This window comes from Schistocerca cancellata, chromosome 4 (assembly GCF_023864275.1).
Source record: "Schistocerca cancellata isolate TAMUIC-IGC-003103 chromosome 4, iqSchCanc2.1, whole genome shotgun sequence".
Classification (NCBI taxonomy): domain Eukaryota; kingdom Metazoa; phylum Arthropoda; class Insecta; order Orthoptera; family Acrididae; genus Schistocerca; species Schistocerca cancellata.
This window is the reverse complement of record NC_064629.1, coordinates 687109138-687134349: the sequence shown is the minus strand read 5'-3', so window position 1 is coordinate 687134349 and position 25212 is coordinate 687109138. Positions and strand designations below refer to the sequence as shown.

At 44.3% G+C, this 25212-nt stretch overlaps 1 protein-coding gene across 1 annotated transcript in view; it reads right to left on the bottom strand.

The window, feature by feature from the left end:
- The window catches only part of LOC126184381 (gamma-tubulin complex component 3-like), a 258538-nt gene that overhangs the window by 118162 nt on the left and 115164 nt on the right, over nucleotides 1-25212 (bottom strand). The window contains exon 8 of the mRNA XM_049926766.1: nucleotides 13607-13846. Within this exon, the coding sequence (XP_049782723.1) occupies nucleotides 13607-13846 (240 nt within the window). The remainder of the gene's footprint in view (nucleotides 1-13606; nucleotides 13847-25212) is intronic.

Sequence of the window (25212 nt, the reverse complement as noted above, 5' to 3'; positions counted from 1 at the left end):
AGTCTGTATGGACCAACGTATAAACACCACCAGAAGCCCGCAGGGGTCCGACCCGATTTCGGCAGAAAACATGGATCCCACGGAGGGTTGGTGAGTGAGAATCAGTAAAATGAGATTCCTGGAGAATCACACAAGCTGCAGAGTAAGACGAAAGAAGGGATTTCAATTTCGGAAGGTGACGATAGTATCCATTACAATTCCATTGCAGAACCACAGAACGATGATTTAAATGGGGGCTGAACACACGAAAGCCAGTCATACCGCCGGGTGCCCACCCGTCACCGACAAGGAGGGGGCGACATCCATGAACGACAGGTCAGAATCCGGTTGTGAAGTCGGGGAAGGGACCTCTGGTGACACCAGAGGCTCTTTGTGCCGGGACTTATGTTTCTTCTTCTTTTCAGGCTGAGATCGAGGAGGGCTGTGTGGCATAAAGGAGCCAGCTGCAGCAAGATCAGGAACAGAAAGAGACCAGGCAACCTGGGGGCCGACAGACTGTGGCTCTCGCCTGGGAGGTGCCGGGAAGGGGCATCCCGGGAGAGGCGCCCTTGACCGGCAGACGCCGAAGGAGTGGGACACTTCTCCGGCTGGGGAGGGGAAGCAGTGCCCAGAGGAGAAGGTGTGGGAGCCACAGGGGAGGGGGGGGGAGGAGAGGGGTCCAGGATGGGTGTAAGGAAGGGGGAGGAAGGGGTGAAGATGTAACCAAGGTGTAACTAGATGCCATGGACACAGTGTGAAGACGTGTATATTTCTTACGGGCCTCTGTGTAGGTTCAACGATCGAGAGACTTATACCCCTGTACCTTCTTTTCCTCCTTATATACTGGGCAATCTGATGAACGTGCAGAATGACTACCATGACAATTTACACACACAAGAGGGGGAACACAGGGACTCCCCTCATGGAGTGGACGTCCACAGTCACCACAGAGAGGGGCCTGTGAACAGTGGGAAGACATGTGCCCAAAACGCAAGCACTTAAAACACCTCATAGGAGGTGGAATGTACGGCTTCACATCACATCGATAAACCATAATCTTAACTTTCTCAGGGAGGGTATCCCTTTCAAAGGCCAGGATAAAGGCACCAGTATCAATGCGATTGTCTTTAGGACCCTTCTGGACACGCTGAACAAAGTGAAAACCCCGCCATCCGACATTGTCCCGAAGTTCTTCATCAGTTTGAAGGATGAGGTCCCTGTGAAAAATCACACCTTGTACCATATTTAGAGACTGGTGGGGGGTAATGGATACAGGAATTTTGCCAAGATGGGTACAGGCACGAAGGGCCGCAGATTGGGCAGCTGAAGCAGTTTTGATCAGCAATGAACCCGACCGCATCTTGCTCAGGGAGTCCACTTCGCCGAACTTGTCTTCATGTGTTCCACAAAGAATAAAGGTTTGGTATTGGTGAAAGTATCTCCATCAGTCCTGGTGCAAACTAGATAACGGGGGAAAGGTTTCGCCCCTAGCCGACGGGCCTGACCCTCTTCCCAGGGCGTAGCCATGGAAGGGATGGCCGAAGGGGCAAGAGAAGAAGCACTTGAAGAATCTGTTCCATGCAGAGAGACAGCCGCAGAAGAACGGCCATTGTTCTGGACCCGTATGCGTTTCATTTGCATAGCGTCCGCCCTGATGCCACCCACTCTGATCAGGGGCTCTCCTCACGGGCACCACCCAGCCACAGCAAGGGCTGTCTGGCACGGCGACCATTGCCGGGAGTTCCGATGCTCCAGGATGACAAGCAACCACTCCAAGGCATGCATGAGGAGGTCACAGCTCAGGTATCACAAGTGTGATCCCTGTATGTTCAGGTGGCTCAACCAAAAGGGTACAAAGCGACCCCACCACACGGGCTGGCTACCGTGCTGGCTACGCACCCTAGCATCAGACAACGACGTGAAAGAAAAGGTGGAATGTACTAGGAGGGCGCACGTCAGAGACACTAGGTAAGGTGCTCTTCCTCAAATGGCTCACACTACAGAGGAGAAATTTTGTAATGGAGGTCAAACCCCAGAGGGGGAACAAGGAATGCCAAAGGGAGGAGATGATTACGCAACAAAGCCGGATTGTAAAACCAACAGAACCAGGAGGATAGCGGGGGCCAACATAAGCAAGGACACCAAGAGAGGGAGAGGAGAGGGTGATGGGAAAGGAGCAAGGAGGGGAAAGGAGGGGAAGGGGAAGGAAATGCAGCCCTGGAGAGAAAGAAGGCTGCAATAGCTCGGGGCCCCGTGCTCGTCAAGCACGTATCCACTATAGAGATGGGCAAAACTGTTCTTTTCAGAGATTGGATCAGAACTGTTCACTCCCTGAAATGAATTAGCTCTTTTTCATGACTCACCACTCATTTACAATAGAAAATAAATGGAAGGCACATTGCCCTTTAAACTTGGTTTATTCCAGTACTATACCTGTATTTTGATCTTATTTGATCCTATTTTGAAGTAACACAGATAATGAGTAAGAATTTTGTATTGTTTATTGAAATTTCCACGATATGACAAAGTTTTTGATTATTGATTTATTTTGCACTATCGTGGTTTTTTGGGTGATTGGAAAATGTTGTAACTTGAGATTTACATTAACAATATATTTGGCTATAATGTATTAAAATTTCATTAACCTCATACAAATACATCGCAAGCCATATATTTTTAAAGTGAACGTTTCCTTTCGAAGACACCTAAAATCGCAAAATCCGTACCAGAATAAGAAAAAAATATATAAATTTGACTGTAAAACGAAAGTGCTGCATATAGCCTTACGCAGAATAAAACAAGGAAAATATTGGTATATCACATTTTGCGATACGTTTATCGGTTCGCTCGTAATTAAAGCGTAAATTCGAGTGTCCATAATAAAAATCCTATAGTAAGAGGAGTCATCAGGAACCTAATGTAATCAGTTTAAACAAATAAAAATAAAATAAAAACGATTGATGTATACATAACATAATAATGTAATATACATAGCGGTATTACTACGAAGAACAATATCCAGTGGGGACGAACTCCGATGCAGAGGCGCTGAGTCGAGCAGGTCGAGCTGCGAGCTGTATTACTGCGTGAGCTGAGACCGCAGAGACCAGAGTGACACCTGAGTCGCTTTGTTTGACGCTCTGGCTAGAGTCGAGACGGTGGGGTGAGCGTTGAGCGGGCGAGTTCCGAGGGTGGGGGGGAGCGGTGAACTCACCCGCTCCGAGACAAATCGTCCGTTCCCTTGCGAGCAGGTTTTTGCAAGTAGTTCCTATGTTATCCGCTAGGTGGCTCTCTGTCCTGTTGCTCGCATCAACTGCCCAGAGGGCAGGACGTGCGACTGAAACGATCTCTGACAGAGTGCGATGCGAAGTTAAGCTGCGCCAGACACTGCACAGTGCACACGGCGCACAGAGACGGCACGGCATATGTGAAACACAAAATCCAATGGGGCACTGCACAATGCAGGCAGCCAAGGTAGAAGCAGGGCAGAGGCCAGCGCTGGCTGTGTTGTGTGGCGTGCACTGTACTCTGACCAGCAGAGGCGCTGCTGATATGCTCTCTCTCTCTCTCTCTCTCTCTCTCTCTCTCTCTCTCTCTCTCTCTCTCTCTCTGCCGTGGGAAACGTTTGGAGCTACCGTTCTTTTTTTCTGAATCACTGATTGTTCACTCCTTTGAAAGATTGAACTCTATGAATTAGTTCAAGAGCGGATCCCCCATCTCTAACCCACTAAAGAGTTGTGGACCCCCTGGGGGGTGGGGGTGGGGGGGGGGGGGGGGGGGGGGGGGGAACCATTCCGAGTTTTGTATCTGATGTTTCAAATTTAAGTGTGATATGAATTGTTTATTATTATTATTATTTCTTTCCTTTCTCAGATGTTATGTCTGGTTAAAAATGGAAAGTGACGCAGACCTTGGTCAAGCGTGACTTCCTTTTAACTGTGCGGTGTATGTTACATTGCATTTAGGAACTTTCGGGTAATTGAACATGTATCAATAATTACAGATTTCTGTAACTGTATATATATGTTTGGATGTAGCTGTATTGCGTTGATGTACTGGTGGATACTGTGTGGTATGACTCCTGTAGTTGACAGTATAATTGGTATAATGTCAACTTTATCCTGATGCCACATGTCCTTGACTTCCTCAGCCAGCTGGATGTATTTTTCAATTTTTTCTCCTGTTTTCTTTTGTATATTTGTTGTATTGGGTATGGATATTTCGATTAGTTGTGTTAATTTCTTCTTTTTGTCGGTGAATATGATGTCAGATTTGTTATGTGGTTTTGTTTTATCTGTTATAATGGTTCTGTTCCAGTATAATTTGTATTCATCATTCTCTAGTACATTTTTTGGTGCATACTTTTATGTGGGAATGTGTTGTTTTATAAGTTTATGTTGTATGGCAAGCTGTTGATGTATTATTTTTGCTACATTGTCATGTCTTCTGGGGTATTCTGTATTTGCTAGTATTGTACATCCACTTGTGATGTGGTCTACTGTTTCTATTTGTTGTTTGCAAAGTCTGCATTTATCTGTTGTGGTATTGGGATCTTTAATAATATGCTTGATGTAATATCTGGTGTTTATTGTTTGATCCTGTATTGCAATCATGAATCCTTCCATCTCACTGTATATATTCCCTTTTCTTAGCCAAGCTTTTTTTTTGTGGTTTTAGGGCGCACAACTTCAACGGTCATTAGCGCCCAGACTACGTTAGGAATGCACTGCGAGGCACAAGTTTAAAACAGCAACTAAAAGGGAAAACAAGATAAAAGATTGACAGGCATAGGATTAAAAAAACAGCATAATCAAATGTCCTTAGAGAGGTTTCTCAAGTTGATAAAACGAAGAACGTGAGCAGCTGCTCATGGGTCATCCGCTAAAATGGCACCTAGAGTACATGGCAGGCCAATATCAAGACGCAGTGGGTTAAAATCCGGACAGGACGTTAAAATGTGGCGGACCGTCAGCAATTGCCCACAAGGGCAGAATGGCGCTGGTGCAGCCGTCAGCAGATGCCGATGGCTGAACCGGCAGTGTCCAATTCGTAACCGGGCCAAAACGACCTCCTCCCACCGAGAAGGGCGTGAGGAGGACGTCCAAGCCGTGAGAAGAGGTTTCAAGGCCCGAAGCTTGTTGTCCGTAAGTGCAGCCCAATCGGCATGCCACATCGACAAAATGCGCCGACAAATGACCCTGCTACAATCTGATGAATGGACACAACAAGAAGCTGTCCGAGGCTGGAGGACCGCAGCCTTGGCCATGGCATCTGCAGCTTCATTCCCAGGGATACCGACATGGCCAGGAACCCACATAAAGCGAACCGGAGAACTGTCATCCACCAGCTGCTGAAGAGAGTGTTGGATCCGGTGCACGAAAGGGTGAACCGGATACGGATCACTGAGGCTCTGGAGTGCGCTCAGGGAATCGGAGCAGATGACGTAAGCAGAATGTCGGTGGCGGCAGATGTAAAGAACAGCCTGGTAGAGGGCAAAGAGCTCAGCTGTGAAGACCGAACAATGGCCATGCAGCCGGAAACTTTGTGCCCCAACAATAAAATAACACCCGACCCCGTTATTGGTCTTAGAGCCATCTGTATAAATGAAGGTCATATTAATGAACTTCAAATGAAGTTCGACAAAACGGAAGTGGTATACCGAACTGGGCGTAACCTCCTTTGGGAGCAAGCTGAGGTCAAGGTGAACACAAACCTGAGCCTGCAGCCAAGGTGGCGTGTGGCTCTCGCCCACTCTAAAGGTTGCAGCGAGTGAGAAACCAAGGTGTTGAAGGAGGCGATGAAAGCAAACTCCAGGGGGTAGCAGGGCAGAGACATACAATCCGTATTGACGATCGAGAGAGTCGTCAAAAAAGGAACGATAAGACGGGTGGTTGGGCATTGACAGTAGCCGACAAAGCAGTATGTCGCACCGGTAGGTCAGTGGCAATTCACTGGCTTCAGCATGAAGACTCTCGACGGGACTAGTATAAAATGCTCCGATCGCAAGACGTAAACCCCGATGTTGTATGGAGTTGAGGTGGCGTAAGATCAATGGCCGTGCAGAGGAGTATACGAAGCTCCCATAATCCAGCTTTGAGCGGACGATCGACCGATATAGGTGAAGTAGGACGGTTCGATCTGCTCCCCCCGACATACCACTGAGAACACAAAGGACATTTAGAGAACAGGTACAACGGGCAGCCAAATAAGACACATGTGGAGACCAGCTAAGTTTCCTGTCAAATGTAAGACCCAAAAATTTTGTTGTCTCCACAAATGGGAGAGCAACGGGACCGAGTCGTGAGGATGGTGGAAGAAACTCTTTGTAGCGCCAGAAGTTATTACAGACCGTCTTCTCGGCAGAAAAATGGAAGCCATTGGCGACACTCCAGGAGTAAAGATGGTCAAGAGAACGCTGAAGACAGTGCTCCAGGGAACATGTACGCTGCGCACTGCAATAGATGGTAAAATCGTCCACGAAAAGGGAGCCTGATACATCAGCTGGGAGGCAATCCATTATTGGATTGATCGCTATGGCGAATAGAGCGACGCTCAAAACTGAGCCCTGTGGCACCCCATTCTCCTGGCGAAAGGTGTCTGACAGGACAGAACCCACACGTACCCTGAACTGTCAATCCATTAAAAAGGAACGAATAAAAAGAGGGATGCGACCGCGAAGGCCCCATGTATGCATGGTGCGGAGAATGCCCGCCCTCCAACAGGTGTCGTAAGCCTTCTCCAAATCAAAGAACACAGCTGCGGTCGGGCGCTTCCGCATGAAGTTATTCATAATGAAGGTCGACAAGGTAACCAGATGGTCAACAGGAGAGCAGCGCCTACGAAATCCACATTGTACATTGGTAAGTAGGCGTCGAGATTCGAGCAGCCAAACCAAACGAGAGTTAACCATTCACTCCATCACCTTACAGACACAGCTGTTAAGCGAGATGGGTCGATAACTGGAAGGCAAGTGCTTGTCCTTCCCCGGCTTAGGAATCGGTACAACAATAGACTTGCGCCAGCATGCGGGAACATGTCCCTCAATCCAGATGCGATTATAAGTATGAAGAAGGAAACCTTTACCTGCAGCAGAAGGTTCTTCAGCAACTGAATATGAACAGAATCAGGCCCTGGAGCGGAGGACCGTGACCGGGCAAGTGCATGTTTGAGTTCCCGCATGGTGAAAGGGGCATTATAACTTTCATGATTCGAGGAGCGGAAGTTAGGTGGCCTAGCCTCCTCTGCCTCTTTTCTGGGGAGGAAGGCAGGGTGGTAAGGAGCAGAGCCCGAAACCTCCGCGAAAAAGTGGCTGAAGGCATTGGAGACATCCTCAGGGTCCACAAGGACGCCATTCGTGACCGTCAAGCCAGAAACTGGTGAGTGGACCTTAGTGCGAGATAGCCGGCGCAGGCTACCGCAGACAACAGAAGAAGGAGTAAAACTGTTGAAGGTGCTTGTGAAAGCAGCCCAACTGGCTTTCTTGCTTTCTTTAATAATACGACGGCACTGCACACCTAATTGTTTATAAGTGATATAATTCGCCACTGTTGGGTGGTGTTTAAAAGTGCATAAAGCACGTCGACGAGCACATTAAACGTCTCTAAATGCTGCGGTCCACCATGGGACCGGTATGCGACGTGGAGAAGAGGTAGTGTGAGGGATGGAATATTCAGCAGCAGTGAGAATGACTTCCCTGAGGTGTGCGACCTGACTATCGCAGCTTGTGAAGGTTTGATCCTGAAAGGTCGCCCTGGAAGAGAAGAGCCCCCAGTCTGCTTTGGAGATGTTCCAACTAGATGAGCACGGAGAGGGGGTATGCTGCAGGAGATGGATAACACACGGGAAGTGGTCACTCGAATATGTATCAGAAAGTGCATACCACTCAAACCGGCGTGCAAGTTGGGTAGTACATATAGAGAGGTCTAAATGGGAATAGGTGTGAGATGTGTCCGAAAGAAAAGTAGGGACGCCAGTATTGAGGCAGACAAGATTGAGCTGGTTGAAAAGGTCTGCTAACAGGGAGCCCCTCGGGCAGGATGCTGGAGAGCCCCAAAGGGGATGGTGGGCATTGAAGTCTCCAGTTAACAAATATGGTGCAGGTAGCTGAGCAATAATTTGCATCATGTCTGCCCTGGTAACGGCAGATGACGATGGAGTGTAAACGGTACAAATGGAAAATGTAAAAGTGGGGAGAGTAATTCGGATGGCAACTGCCTGCAGGCCGGTGTGCAATGTGATGGGATCGTAGTAAATATCATCCCGGACCAGCAACATAACCCCTCCATGAGCCGGAATACCTACCACAGGGGGTAGGTCAAAACGCACAGAGGTGTAGTGTGCCAAAGCAATGTGATCGCATGGGCGCAGCGTCGTTTCCTGGAGGGCTACGATGTGCGGACGGTGCAAGCGGAGCAGCAACTTCAAGTCCTCTCGGTTGGAGCAAATGCTGCGAATATTCCAGTGAATAAGTGCTATCGTAAGAAAAGGAAGATGAAAGAAGGGGTCACCTCGAAGGCCGCTGAGGGACAGGCTTCAAGCGAGTACTGCCGCCGCTATCAGTAGGTGGACAGTCATCGTCCATTGGTTCTATAGGTTCATCGGCCATCTCGTGAAGATGGCCGGGAGGATGAGCTTCCTCCGCCGGTGGACGGCCAGATGTTCGGCTACCAGCGGCATGGCCAGGCGAAACGGATGACGGCCTGGGGTGGCAACCGCTGGGTGGCGCAGGAGAAGAAATGCGCCGCGGCGGAGAAGGAGAACTGTCCTTCCTATGAGCCTTCTTGGAAGGTCGTTTAGTGGAAGTACTGGTCAACGGCTGGGAGTTCGAGGTACGTAGGAAGTCTGCACGGGACGGTTCCTTCTTGAAGGCCCGTGCATCTGACTTCTGGGTCTTCGTCTTAGCAGAAGCTGATGAAGGTGCTTGTGTCTGAGGGGTGACGGGAGGAAGAGGAGACGTCGACCACGCGATCTTAGCACTGACCGAATGGACAACCGTGGTGCTGAAGGTCAGATCGCATGTCTGTGTCGCCACCTCCCTGGTAGTCCGAGGAGAGGCGAGGCGAGGACAGTACTGTATTTTCCCGCTGGGAGCAGCGTGAGCTTCCTACTAGCAAATAGCTTGCGAGCAGCTGAGGTGGACACTTTCTCTTTGACCCGAATTCCTTGGATACAGCGTTCTTCCTTGTAGATGGGACAGTCGCGGGTGGACGCTGCATGGTCACCCTGACAGTTCACACAACGAGGAGACGGAGGTGGACAGTCACCCTCATGGGCATCCCTGCCACAAGTGACACATTTAGCTGCATTGGATCAAGACTGGCGAGTGTGATTAAAATGCTGACACTGGTAGCAGCGCGTAGGTGTCGGGACATAGGGGCGAACAGAAATAACCTCGTAGCCCGCTTTGATACGCAACGGCAGCTATCAGAGGTCAAGAAAAGTGTCCAGGTCGGTACAAGGTCATTGTTGACCTTTTTCATGACCCTATGGACAGCCGTCATGCCCTGCTCAGCGAGGAAAGACTGAATCTCCTCGTCAGTCAATCCGTCGTGTGATCAAGTATAGACCACACCACGAGACGAATTCAAAGTGCGATGAGCCTCCACCCGGACAGGGAACGTGTACAGGAGTGTGGCCCGAAGCAGTTTTTGTGCCTGAAAGGCGCTCTCAGTTTCTAATAACAAGGTACCATTACGCAACCTGGTACACGACTTGACAGATTCAGCTATGGCATCTACGCCCTTCTGGATAACGAAAGGGTTGACAGAGGAAAAATCCTTGCCGTCCTCAGATCGAGAAACTACGAGGAACTGTGGGGCAGGCTGTAGTGCTTTTGTCACTGGTGGCTGGTCAAGTTTCCGTTTAGGGGCAGAAGTCAAGAGACAAGAAGAAGAGAAATCCATTGTGGAGGAATCGTCCATGATTGCCAGCATCTCCGATGGCGCGCTCCTTCCTTGTGGGGACCCTCTCAGAGGGCACTCCCGCCTTAGGTGAATGTTTACACCTCAGGTCACATCTCCCGAGAAACAGACGGAGGGACCAATCGGCATGGTCAGAAGGTATCAGCTCAGTCAATCACCCCTCCCTGGGCCTGGCCTTTACCAGGGGGTATGTGCGTGCCTTACTTGTCTACCCAGGGTGGGGAATTACGCGTTACCCCGTCACCAGCTATGCGTGCGAATGCGTGGGTTGGCCTTCAGGCGCACACAGGGAAGAAGGAAGAAGAGGAAAAAGAAGAGAGAGAGGACAGACTATCTCAAACGCCGAGGCGGAGACCAGAGAAGGCAAGGAGGAGGAGGCAAGGAGGAGGAGGACGCAAGGAGGAGGAGGAGGCAAGGAGGAGGAGGACGCAAGGAGGAGGAGGAGGCAAGGAGGAGGAGGAGGACGCAAGGAGGAGGAGGAGGAGGCAAGGAGGAGGAGGAGGACGCAAGGAGGAGGAGGAGGACGCGAGGAGGACGCAAGGAGGAGGAGGACGCAAGGAGGAGGAGGACGCAAGGAGGAGGAGGACGCAAGGAGGAGGAGGACGCAAGGAGGAGGAGGACGCAAGGAGGAGGAGGACGCAAGGAGGAGGAGGACGCAAGGAGGAGGAGGACGCAAGGAGGAGGAGGACGCAAGGAGGAGGACGCAAGGAGGAGGACGCAAGGAGGAGGACGCAAGGAGGAGGAGGCAAGGAGGAGGAGGCAAGGAGGAGGAGGCAAGGAGGAGGAGGCAAGGAGGAGGAGGCAAGGAGGAGGAGGCAAGGAGGAGGAGGCAAGGAGAAGGAGGCAAGGAGAAGGAGGCAAGGAGAAGGAGGCAAGGAGAAGGAGGCAAGGAGAAGGAGGCAAGGAGAAGGAGGCAAGGAGAAGGAGGCAAGGAGAAGGACGCAAGGAGAAGGACGCAAGGAGAAGGACGCAAGGAGAAGGACGCAAGGAGAAGGACGCAAGGAGAAGGAGGCAAGGAGAAGGAGGCAAGGAGAAGGAGGCAAGGAGAAGGAGGCAAGGAGAAGGACGCAAGGAGAAGGACGCAAGGAGAAGGACGCAAGGAGAAGGACGCAAGGAGAAGGACGCAAGGAGAAGGACGCAAGGAGAAGGAGGCAAGGAGAAGGAGGCAAGGGAAAGAGTAAGGAAGACAGTGAGACGGAGAAGAACAAAGAAAGGAACCAACCAAAGGAAGGAAGATACGAGAAGAAGTGAAAAACCAAAATGACCGCAAATATAGGTCGTGGAACTGTCCAACTCTGGATGCAGGCGCTAACTACCCCCTTGAGGGGGAGGGACTCCTTTTAGTTGCCTCTTACGACAGGCAGGAATACCTCGGATCTATTCTAACCCCCGGACCCGCAGGGGGGAGCCATGCGTTGGATGCGTCTTGATCGATGTGTGGCTGTGTTAGATGATACGGGTGCTTACCATGTAGTGTTTTCTTTTTCCAATTTACTTTCTTCATATCTGTTGATGTTATGTGATCTAAAGGGTTGTAGAAGTGGTTATGCAATTGAAGTGGTGTAGCCGATGTATTTATATGAGTGATTGATTTGTGTATTTTGCTAGTTTCTGCTCGTTCTAGTAAGAATTTTCTTAAATTGTCTACCTGTCCATAATGTAGGTTTTTTATGTCGATGAATCCCCTTCCTCCTTCCTTTCTGCTTAATGTGAATCTTTCTGTTGCTGAATGTATGTGATGTATTCTATATTTGTGGCACTGTGAAAGTGTAAGTGTATTGAGTGCTTCTAGGTCTGTGTTACTCCATTTCACTACTCCAAATGAGTAGGCCAATATTGGTATAGCATAAGTATTTATAGCTTTTGTCTTGTTTCTTGCTGTCAATTCTGTTTTCAGTATTTTTGTTAGTCTTTGTCTATATTTTTCTTTTAGTTCTTCTTTAATATTTGTATTATCTATTCCTATTTTTTGTCTGTATCCTAGATATTTATAGGCATCTGTTTTTTCCATCGCTTCTATGGAGTCACTGTGGTTACTCAATATGTAATCTTCTTGTTTAGTGTGTTTTCCCTTGACTATGCTATTTTTCTTACATTTGTCTGTTCCAAAAGCCATATTTATATCATTGCTGAATACTTCTGTTATCTTTAGTAATTGGTTGAGTTGTTGATTGGTTGCTGCCAGTAGTTTTAGATCATCCATGTATAGCAAATGTGTGATTTTGTGTGGGTATGTCCCAGTAATATTATATCCATAATTTGTATTATTTAGCATGTTGGACAGTGGGTTCAGAGCAAGACAGAACCAGAAAGGACTTAATGAGTCTCCTTGGTATATTCCACGCTTAATCTGTATTGGCTGTGATGTGATATTATCTGAATTTGTTTGGATATTAGGTGTGGTTTTCCAGTTTTTCATTACTATGTTTAGGAACTGTATCAATTTAGGGTCTACTTTGTATATTTCCAATATCTGTAGTAACCATGAGTGGGGTACACTATCAAAAGCTTTTTGGTAATCAATGTATGCGTAGTGTAGCGACCTTTGTTTAGTTTTAGCTTGATATGTCACCTCTGCATCTATTATCAGTTGCTCTTTACATCCTCGTGCTCCTTTGCAACAGCCTTTTTGTTCTTCATTTATAATTTTGTTCTGTGTTGTATGTGTCATTAATTTCTGTGTAATGACTGAAGTTAATATTTTGTATATTGTTGGTAGGCATGTTATGGGGCGATGTTTTGCTGGGTTTGCTGTGTCTGCTTGATCTTTAGGTTTCAGATAAGTTATTCCGTATGTAAGTGTATCAGGGAATGTGTATGGGTCTGCAATGTAACTGTTAAATAATTTAGTTAGATGTGAATGTGTTGAGGTGAACTTCTTTAGCCAGAAATTTGCTATTTTATCATTTCCAGGGGCTTTCCAATTGTGCGTAGAATTAATTGCTCGGGTGACTTCATGTTGCAAAATTATCACTTCAGGCATTTGTGGTATCATCTTGTATGAGTCTGTTTCTGCTTGTATCCACCGTGCATGCCTGTTATGTTGTACCGGGTTTGACCATATGTTGCTCCAGAAGTGTTCCCTGCAACAGTGTACAACCAGTCCCTAGACAAGTAGTTGAGCAAATAAATTTATTAAATTGTTGTGTGCGTGCCCACTGGCAGTCATTTTAAAGACATGAATATTGTTTGGTATCAGGGAGTAACTTGCAGTGGCATATAACATTGTCATATTTCTCACTATATGTGAAAGTGACTATTCCTGAACACATGTAGTGGAAATAATTAAATAAAAATTCAGTTAATTACAATTGAAACAAATATTTGTCATTATGAGTAACGTTTATGCCTGGCAGATGATCTGTTGATAGGATATTCAACCATTTTAACAGGTAACAGACTTTGGAAAACAACACAAAGGGATATAATTAGTTAAGTTTTTTGGCTGAGTGTTATAAAAGTTCTGAAGTCTGAATACTATTCTCCTGTAGCATTTGTGTCTTAGTGCATACTAACAGTATCTGAATCTAAGTGATTTATGTCAAGTCCACGTGTAGTCTGAACATTGTACCAGCTAAACTGCAAATTAAATCAGATAAAGCACAACATACTCTTTGAAATTGAAAGTAGCAAGTCAATTTTCCTTGAACGCCTCATTATCACAAAATTAAAGGCAAACATGCTCAATACAAAAATATATAACTTACTGAAGCTAGGAGCATGCGGACACAATGACGGATATTTGGATCACCATGCTGTAGAAAGCCATGAACAGAAGATGCAAGAGCACCACCACAACGGCCACGACATGCTTCTACTAGTGACAGCAACAGCTGCAGTCTCCACATCGTACTCCGCATGCATATTGCCATCTGATTCAGCGTAAATGGTTGCAGCTGCTGTTCCGTCGGTGATGAATCAACAGCAGCATCCAAGTGCTTCTGTACCTTTCAGATGAAAAGCACTTTGTAAATAAAGCACTGATGGGCACATGGTATAAATAAGAAACTAATCACAAATGCAGCAATTGTAAAACTCTTGTTTTTGTTAAATAAGGTTAATAGAAACTTTTACGCAAATCTCATGTTTGGTGTTATAACTTGAGAATAGAGGACACTGATGTAGCTGTTCACCCTCCTTCATGACTTACAGTCTCACGTTTTTCAAATGCAACAGTACTAAGAGTACCAACCCTCAAGGAAGCATCATTTAAAAACTTGACTGTTATTAACGAGCCATCATACAATACCTATTATGCATAAATAATCACAACATTGTCAAAATGTGTCCCGTATGTTGAAGCTAGATAAAACTAAGTATGTTATAAATGGAACAACTGTTTATTTGGCTGACCATAACACCATACTAACACTCCATTCTCTGACAAAAGTTGAACTATTTTTGACAATACAACCAACTACAACATGAGACTATTGAAGTGTTACATTTCTATTGCTTTAAATTTGTCATTTGTTATTGTTAAAATGGCAGCTCATTAATTGGCAGAGTAGTTTGGTCACAAAGAGCATTTAAAGAAATAGTGTTGGGGAAAAAATAATTTCTGTGCCACAATCCATTGATAAAATCAGGAGAAACAACTGAAAACGATAAAGCATTCTTCACCATGACAGTCAGCAGTCACATCACACATCAAACAATTTTTTGATGAAGGAAAAAATCAGACTAATGTCTCACTGCCGATATTCACCTGAGTTAATGCCTACCGACTTCTTTTCGTACCCTTATGTAAAATAATAATAATAATAAAAAATACATGGACAGCAATTGTCATTACACCCAGATGATGAATAATCCTTAAACTATGCTTAAGGAGTATCTTCAGAATGGAAAAAAATATTTCCAAAATTTGTTTAACACATACAAGATGTGAATGAATTTTAATGGCAACCATGGAAACAGGTATCATTATTTGTAATCTCTATGAATGGTGAATTGTCATCAAAAGACAAGTGCATCATGTTTTCATTCTTATGTTGTTCTAATGAGAGGTTCCTTACTGATTGATGATAGTATGGTGCCAAAATAAACACTTTACATGACCATCAAGTGATTTTTTAAAAAAATACAAAGGAATTCCCAGTCTGTATTGAAGGCAGGGGTCTTTCCATCATTTGGCAATGTGCATACAACATAGTGCATCTAATGCATGACAGTGTGTGTTATATAAGACAAATCTGTCTCTGACAGTAGAGCCAGGCTGGAATGACCTTTACACTAGTCAGTTGTCATTCAGTGAGTTTGGTTTAGATTTGTGTTCAGAACTTCAACCTCAGTGCCATGCCCACATGTCATCAGACTAAAGGTGATTATTTAAATAATACAACCATAATTCTGCAAATTTGCCCATAAAGTTTTTCTACGCTTACCTTTTACTTACTGTGTATCGTCTCAATTGAAATACTCTCCTCCACAATTGATACACTGCTCCCAGGAGCAGTCTTCGTATGCCTGTTGCCGGATTGCACGAAGTGCCATAAGCGAATTTTCTTTATTTTGTCTTTCATTACAAATCTTGATTCTTTCAATGGGATTTTCAACTTTGGAAATAAAAAACGTCCACAGAGGCCAGGTCTGGAGAATATGGAGGATTAGGTAACACAGTGATTCATTTTTTGTGCAATAGTCATGCACCAACAGGGATGAATGGGGAGATGCGTTATTGTGATGCAAGAGCCATGAATTGTCTCGCCACATTGAAGCCTATTTCATTCTCACACATTCTCACAAGCATTGCAACATGTCCCAATAGTAGCATCAATTAACAGCCTGTTCCTGTGGCATGAATGCATGATGAACTAATCCTTCAAAGTCAAAGTAGGCTACCAGCATGGCTTTGACATTTGACCTGCCCTTACCTGACCTGATTAGCTTTCTTTGGTCTTTGAGAACGATTGCCAAACCACTGTCAAGATCGAAACCCCCCCCCCCCCCCCCCCCTCATGTCTCATTGGCAGTTATGATTCTCTTAACAGGAGGTTTACTATCTTCTGGTTCAAAAAATCGATTTTCTTAAAAATTGCATTTTTGGACCCATAGAAGTGTTTAGAATCCACCCCTGAAACGGTTTTTCCAAATACGGAACGGAAATGTATGGTATTCGTGGTTGAACAAAAAATGCACCTGCCTGAAATAGGCCTTTTTCGCGCACCATTTTTTTACCCCCCCCCCCCCCCCCCCCCTTCCTTTCGGAGGGTGAGTTATTGTACTGGTGGTTGGGAGGAAATACACAAAATTCAAATGAAAGTTTGAACACTTGTGTTTGGAAGTTAGCCCCCAAGCTTTTGCATTCTGTAGTGAAGACTGTGGAGATTGCGACTTGCCTGGCAGTGAGCTGCTTCAACGAAGGGTATTCAGCAATTCTGAAGACCATGACAATGATGGATGTCACCCTGGGACTCTATTCGACGCAGTTCACCAAGCATTCGGACAACCACTGGATTCAAGCAGCTGAAAACCGCTTGTGACCAGTCGTATGAGTGGCTCTGGAACAGCGCAGGATGGCCCAGATCGAGCAGAAAGCTCTCTATGAGGAAGAGAGAGGACTAGTTTATGGACGAGGAATAGATTGAATGTACATAGCATAATATTGCATTTATATGTAGTCAAAACTACAAATGTGTTTTTCTTGAAATGACTTTTTTTTATTGCACGGTATGGTAACTACAAGTCTACTGAACCGATTGGCAGGATTCCTTCCATCCAACAAAGCTAACTAAATAGTCTAGGAGTTGTACCACTTTTATTCCAATCCATGAACTATAAATATTTTTACTTGGCCAATGAAGTCGAAAAATCGATTAACGAAACACTATTTTATTCAAATGGCCGCCATTTTGTTTCCTATGGTCCAAATAATTTAAGTGAGGTACAACTCCTAAAGAATCTCATATACTTCACTAACGTTAACTCAATTTTGATTTCAGATGAGCCGGCTGACATGTGACATACCACGCGTGGAGGTCTAAATCAAAATTTCATTTCGTTTCGTTCCGACAGCACTTCCGCCTTTGCTCTTTGACATTTCCGGTTGAAAAAATTCCAAAGAAAAATTCTCAAAGAATGTGCTTTTTTCAGGCCAAAGATAGTAAACCTCCCCTTAAGGAACATTTTGTTCTCATTTGCCCAATCCAAAAGCTCTTCAAAGATTGTAAGGTGAAGGTCTTTCTGGTCTTGACTTGGGAGCTGTTGGATGAACTTGGTGACAACATGATGAATTACAAGATGCTGTCTCAGGATTTCATGACATGATCCAACTGAAATGTTGGATTCTTCTGGAACCTCTCAGACTGTCCATTTTCAATTAACTCACACAATTTCGTTGATGTTCCTGACATCAGCGTCGTCACTGTATGTCGAAGGGCAACCTGAATGAGGGCCATTTTTAACTCGCATCTGGCCATTTTTAAACCAAGTGAACCATTTGAAACACTGATATGGCTTAAGCATTGATCACTGTAGGACTCATGGCTTAAGCATTGATCACTGTAGGACTCCTCCATCATTTGGTATGTGTCTGTGAAGAAGGTTTTCTCCAGTTTCATGCAAAATTTAATGCAGAGATGTTGCTCATCTAACTCTGTCATCTCAAAGTTCGCAAACTGTGTGATACAACGTTCTGTTCCATACAACACTGATCAATTAGTAACAGACATACAATGATTAAACTTCTGACAGTTACACACTGAACACAGGTGTGTGCAGGGATGCTAACCTGTATTTCACTCCAACACACCATTGGCATGAAATTACGAATGCTCTGGAATTTTTTGAACAGAACTCATAAATGATTGTTAATTGTTACTCACTGTGTTGCCAACATTATTTTTGCCGTAGCCTAAATTCAAATGGAGACAAGACATTTGTTGTATGCAAGCATGCTACATCATTACAGCAACTAAGGGGGAGGGGATGCCAAACTTATTTGATGAATACAACAGTAACAATATGTAGTTATGCTTGATTATGGAACAAGATATTTCCTAATGCAGTCCCATGCTATGATCTGCAAACTGGATGTAGCATTTCATCTATATTACAGAAACCAGTAATTGCTGTCCCCAGTTTGCAGTTAGTAACAGGAGACTGCATCAAAAAAGTTGTATGGATGTACGGGTGGATATGCACTCACTTGAAAATTGAGATAAAAGCTCTTTGACACTGTAGGTTTCATTGACTGAAAGCACACAGACAAGTCAGAATGTTGTGTGTGTACTAGTGTTTCAGATCCACACTCTAGAGAACAGTGATCTGGAGCACCATCATGTAGCAGCCACAATACCCTCCAAATCACCAAACCCATGTCTTCCAGCGGGGGAGACAGGGTCAAACACTGAAGTGCACCTATGTCTCACCTGTGATGATGACGATGATGATTTAGTTGAGGGTTAACTCGACATCATGGTCATCAGTGCCATGATGAAAAGTCAATATGAAATCTAATGGATGGGGACGAAGTCTATCCCCACATGATGAGCAGTTTATAATGTACTGAAGTCTGCCGCCCTTCCCTACCAGGTTAGGGATGAGGCCTGACAGTCCACAAAGTATCACCGCTCTGTTAACACTGGTATCGGTATCTGCGAGGATGGTGGGCAGATCTCCAGCGAGACCAAGGGCTGCTCTAATATCAGTATACAGGACGCATGTAGCTGCAATATGCTGAACTGAAAGCGGCATGCCACAAACTTCACAGAATGGTGGATCCTCCTGCTGGAGGAGGAAGCCATGTGTGGGAGGACTATGCCTGATGCACAGTCTGGTAAGCAAAACCTCATTCCAGCAGCGAGGCTGACACGAAGTCCGCCAAGCCTTTGTGGTCGATTTGAGCGACCGCAGTTTGTTGTCTGACACCTGCAACCATTCAGTCTCCCACTGACACATGAAGCATCTGTCAGAGATAATGGCCTGCAATGGGATGGGACACGGATGGGCAACACCATCCCAACATGCTTCCTTGGCAGCTTTGTCAGCCATGTTGTTACCCTGTATCCCAACATGGCCACATACCCAGCGAAAGATCACCACCTTGCCACAGCGTTGGAGCCACTGTAAGGAGTCGTGGATGAGCTAAATCAGCAGTTCTACCGGATACATTTGGTGAAGCGCTTGCAGTGCACTAAGAAAGTCGGAACAGACAAGAAAACATGTACAGTGATGTCTGTAAACCCTCTCCAGTGCCATCAGAGTGTCATCTAACTCTGCACCATAATTTGTAAATTGTTCTGGAAGACACATTTTAAACACCCCACCATGGAAAACCACAGAGCAACCGAGAGCATTCTCCTGCTGGGATCCACCTGCATAAATAACAATAATACTATGGTACATACGTAAAATAGACAAAAACAAAGTTGTAAAAACCACGTCTGGAGTACAACTTTTCGTGTACTGTGTCAAGCTTAAAATCACTTTGGGCCTCTGAAGACACCAAGGCAGCAGTACATTCCATCCTATTTAATTACACTACATGCAGTAGACGAGCTCTGAACTTGCTCTTTGGAGATACGCTATAGCTATAGTTTTATAGTTATTCTGTTGAAACTTCTCACATTTTTATGATTATAGCGGATCTCCCTTCTACTTAAATTTAAACATCCTAGCTTTATTTATTTGCGTACTTAATCTATCTTGCTTCCATAATTTCTAAGACAAAAACCAGAAAATCATGAATTTCAACTAAAATTTTAATTTGTGAGATCCAGAATACTGTTTCTACTAAATTATTATGCAATAGGAATCTAAATATAAATTTTTAAGTTTCTAGCTCTTTTCTGTTGTGCCAATGATTTTTACAGAAAAACATCCACATTTCAAAATTGGTGAAAGTTATTGAACTGATATCCAACACATATTGATTTTGTATTACTCCTGACATGCTAGAAACATTTCAGGTTATTTACTTCATTTTAAAGTATTGCACAATATTTATGACGTCAGAGCTAGTTACAGCGGACTAGGCTGGCACACAATGGAAAGACTGATGTGAATTTTATAAGGCGTGAGTATGCTGCTTCCCTACACCAGAAACAGGTGGTCAGACTGAGCTGCAGTGTCTGTTTGCAAGCTTCTTGCAAGTAGTTGTGTGGTGTCACATATTATCGATACCACCCCAGGCAGAATACATCCCGAGGCCAGCAGTAAACTATGTGACAGCCTCGCCAATCAGTGGTTGCCTTGAAGCCACAAAACACGCTGTATGCACAGGTAGTGCCACCACTTACATGGATTAAGGAAGATGTAGCACCAATCTCACCCAGATTGAGATCAGAGTTTGCTGAGTGCATTAGCAGCCTTATTCTTGGTTTCCCTGTATTGTGATGACTAGGGTATGACTAATATATTTCTGGAATACAATTGGACTTGTTGCATTAAAGTTAAGTAAGCACCAATGTCACTCAGATTATGTGTACTTCTAATTATTTCTGCTTTCTGTCTAAGCACCCACCTGTTCTTTGGCACTTATCTCTGGCAGAGCCAAAACATTGTTTAGTTGTGCCTGAATTCTAACTCTGCTGTCCCTGTATAAACACTCCATCACAAATATTTGTTGTTGATAATATTGACTATTTCAGAAGAAAATCCAAGATTCATTCAGTGAAGATGTGCAACTGTGAAAGACTTCCTGACACAGAAAGTTGTGCACTATCCACCAGGTTTCACTTCCAACAGGCTTCTAGCAAAACTGCAAAAACTGATTGATAAACACCAAGTATTCAAATTCAAGTTTAAGTTCCCTTATGGCACACTACTCGTATTGTGTACAGGATTTTCTCACACTAGTTGAAAACTTTTCTCTGTAATATGTTATTTGTTCTTTATACTCTTTTCATGTTTTGCTAATTGTTTAATTCCTCATTTACAATTTTTCTGATCTGAAATCTTGAAACTATGTACTGATTCATTCCAATACCAAGTAGCCTTGGCTTGTATGGTCCCATGGAACCTGATAAAGAAACTAAAAAATTACTATCATTCAGTCAGTATAATGTCTAATCACATCATCATCATCATCATCTGCACTCTGACATAATTAGTCATAATATAGTACATAGTCATTCTGGAATTCAGCTACTAAAATGCTGCTTAGCTCCATCCTATTAGAACTTACCGTAGGTATACCTGAACTTAACTTAAACACAAATAGATATACAGGGTGGTCCATTGATCGTGACTGGGCCAAATATCTCACGAATTAAACGTCAAACGAAAAAACTACAAAGAACAAAACTTGAGAAGCTTGAAGGGGGGAAACCAGATGGTGCTATGGGTGGCCGCTAGATGGTGCTGCCATAGGTCAAACAGATATCAACTGCATTTTTGTAAATAGGAACCCCCATTTTTTATTACATATCCGTGTGGTACGTAAAGAAATATGAATGTTTTAGTTGGACCATTTTTTTCACTTTGTGATAGATGGTGCGGTAATATGGCTCACAATTTTAGACGAACAGTGGGTAACAGGTAGGTTTTTTTTAAATTAAAATACAGAACGTAGGTACATTTGAACATTTTATTTCGGTTGTTCCAATGTGATACATGTACCTTTGTGAACTTATCATTTCTGAGAATGCATGCTGTTATAGTGTGATTACTTGTAAATAAGACATTAATGCAATAAATGCTCAAAATTTTGTCTGTCAAACCTCAATACATTTGGCAATACATGTAATGACATTCCTCTCAACAGCAAGTACTTCGCCTTCCATAATTTTTCACACATACATTGACAATGCACTGACACATGTTGTCAGGCATTGTCGGTGGATCATGATAGATAATATCCTTCAACTTTCCCCGCAGAAAGAAATCCAGGGACATGAGATCTGGTGAACACGCGAGCCATAGTATGGTGCTTCAACAAAAAATCCACCTGTCATGAAATATGCTATACCTCTTCAACCACATGCGAGCTATGTGCCGGACATCCATCATGTTGGAAGTATATCGCCATTCTGTCATGCAGTGAAACATCTTGTAGTAACATCGGTAGAACATTACGTAGGAAATCAGCATACATCGCACCATTTAGATTGCCATCGTTAAATTGGGGGCCAATTATCTTTCCTCCCATAATGCCACACCATACATTAACCTGCCAAGGTTGCGGATGTTCCACTTGTCACAGCCATCGTTGATTTTCCGTTGCCCAATAGTGCATATTATGCCGGTTTACGTTACCACTGTTGGTGAAAGACGCTTCGTCGTTAAATAGAATGCGTGCAAAAAATCTGTCATTGTCCCGTAATTTCTCTTGCACCCAGTGGCAGAACTGTACACGATGTTCAACGTCATTGCCATGCAATTCCTGGTGCATGGAAATATGGTATGGGTGCAATCGATGTTGATGTAGCATTCTCAACACAGACATTTTTGAGATTCCCGATTCTCGCACAATTTGTCTGCTACTGATTTGCAGATTATCTGTGACAGCAGCTAAAACACCTACTTGGGCATCATCATTTGTTGCAGGTCCTGGTTGACGTTTCACATGTGGCTGAACCTTTCCTGTTTCCTTAAATAACTTAGCTATCTGGCCAACGTTCCGAACACTTGGATGATGTTGTCCAGGATACCGAGCAGCATACATAGAACATGCCTGTTGGACATTTTGATCACAATAGCCATACATCAACACGATATCAACGTCTTCCACAATTGGTTAACGGTCCATTTTAACACGTATCAAATACCATCCGCACTTATACGTTTATGGCTATTACAGCACCATCTATCACAAAGCGAAAAAAGTGGTCCAACTAAAACATTCATATTTCTTTACATACTACATGAATATGTAATAAAAAGTGAGGGTTCTTATTTAAAAAAACGCAGCTAATATCCGTTTGACTTATGGAAGCACCATCTAGTGGCCAACCATAGTGCCATCTGGTTCCCCCCTTCAAGCTAGACAAGTTTCGTTCTTTGTAGTTTTTTCATTTGATGCTTATTTTGTGAGATATTTGGCGTGGTCACTATCAATGGACCACCCTGTATTTGAGTTTTAGTGAAGATTCTGTTCAGCAAAAAATGTACATGTTAGTACAAATGTTAATCTCCAACACTGCACAAATTTCAGAATCATTCATCTAGAGGTTGCATATGGTTTACATTGACATTTCCTTTGTAGAATATGATACTGTAAAAGGCATGTATGTGTATTTATGTTGGTAGTATACAAAAATCACAAATATTCAGTCCATTGGTAAGAGATTTTTTCTTAATATTCAAGGAAATGGACATACATGGTGGAACATACTACTGAGCAAAACATGCTGAATTTCAGTGGCTGCTTCACAACAGTGTGTTCTGGATACCTTCCTCCAACAACAGCTTCCCTGAATTACATTGATGGGAACTGATCTTACAACATATTCTTTTGTTTCAAAATCATACTTGTCTCAGTATCTACTAGTCCTTGCCTCACACTACCACTACCTTTACCCTTCGAGCCTAACACATATATCAACCTGCACTAATACCCTTCTTATTACAGTCTCTCTCCCTTTGTTCTGTTCCCCTCCCAGTTCATTTCTTGACATTCTTGATCACAACACACAACTCCTGGTACCTGCAGCCACTAAAATGATGCAACACACCTACTTCTGCTGCTTCCCTCTCCCTGCCATATGCCACTTATCCCAGGCACCTTCGGCTGTTTAAAATGAATAGTTCATTGTTTTACCATTCACTTGTGCACTGTTAGCCTCCTTATATATCCAACACAAGGAGGAACGATGACAGTACACTATGAATGATAGAAATCACACAATTTCAACGACACTGTTTCATCAAACAATGTTAAAGTTTTTTTGATATGACACTTATAAAAATCATAGCTCCAACTATATTTCACAGCCACTGAAAAACATGAGGGTAGAATAAATCTCCCCCCCCCCCCCCCCCCAAACACATTACATCCCTGATCTACAGGGTGAACTAACATCAGAAAGAGTATGCACACAGATTATTACCAATGAAGAAATTAACAAATGTAGTCACTTCATTACACATCATTTCACAAATAATACAGTCACAAAATGAGCATCACATCCTCACACCTATGCTAATTTACATAATACTTGGTGTGGTTTCAGCATTTGGAGGGGGGGGGGGGGGGCTGGCACTAACAACTATACTCTTATACCTTTGTTTATAGAGGAAACACACATGCATGCATGCATGCCAAAGATAACCACAATCAATGTCTGGCCACTACATTTGTAAATTTTGTCTTTTTTTTGTTTATGGTTTCAGGACGCAAAACTGCTACGGTCATTAGCGCCCAGTCTGTGACTTAGGAAATAGCAGAAATGGGAACGAAACTCAAAAAATTGGAGAAACTAAAAAGAGAAGGAAAGCTTAAAAAAACAATATAGAAGGGGGTTGGTTGTCCTCAAAAAGAGCTTCAAATGACTGACATCATCTCACTGGCACTAATAAACTCGAGAACGCAATTGGCTGAGCACGTGTCTTCTGCTAAAATGGAAGATATATCAGGCGACAGCTGTAGACGGACGCGTAATGGAGTAAAATAGGGGCACTCAAGTAAAAGGTGTCTTACCGTCCACAGCTGAGAGCAGTGAGGACAGAGTGGGGGAGGATCGCCGCTTAAAAGATGTCGATGGCTAAAAAGACAGTGTCCTATCCCGAGTCTAGTTAAAATTACCTCCTCCTGACAACGCACTCAGGAGGAAGAGGTCCAAGCACAGGGAAGAGCTTTCACATCTCGCAATTTATTATTGGGAAGTGTCGACCAATGTGCGTGCCATAAAAGAGTAACACGACAACATAAAACACGCCATAGATCGGCGAAGGGAATCATGCGAATAGCTGGCCGAAGAAGAGAGACTGCAGCCTTGGCCGCTATATCGGCCGCCTCATTTCCACAGATACCAACATGTCCTGGGATCCAGAGGAATGCCACAGAGACGCCCCTCAAGTGGAGCAAGTGGAGGCAGTCCTAAATACGGTGGACCAGGGGGTGGACAGGGTACAGAGCTTGGAGACTGAGGAGAGAGCTGAGAGAATCTGAACAGATAACATACTGTATCCGCTGATGGCGACAGATGTATTGGACAGCCTGGAGAACAGCGTAAAGTTCTGCAGTATAAACCGAACACTGGTCGGGAAGACGAAATCAATTTGGGGTGTCGCCAACAATATAGGCACTCCCTACACCTAACGATGTTTTTGAGCCATCAGTGTAAATAAATGTGGCTTCCTTCATTTGTGCACATAGAGCAGCAAATGCCTGGCGATAAACAAGAGAAGGGGTACCATCCTTGGGAAATTG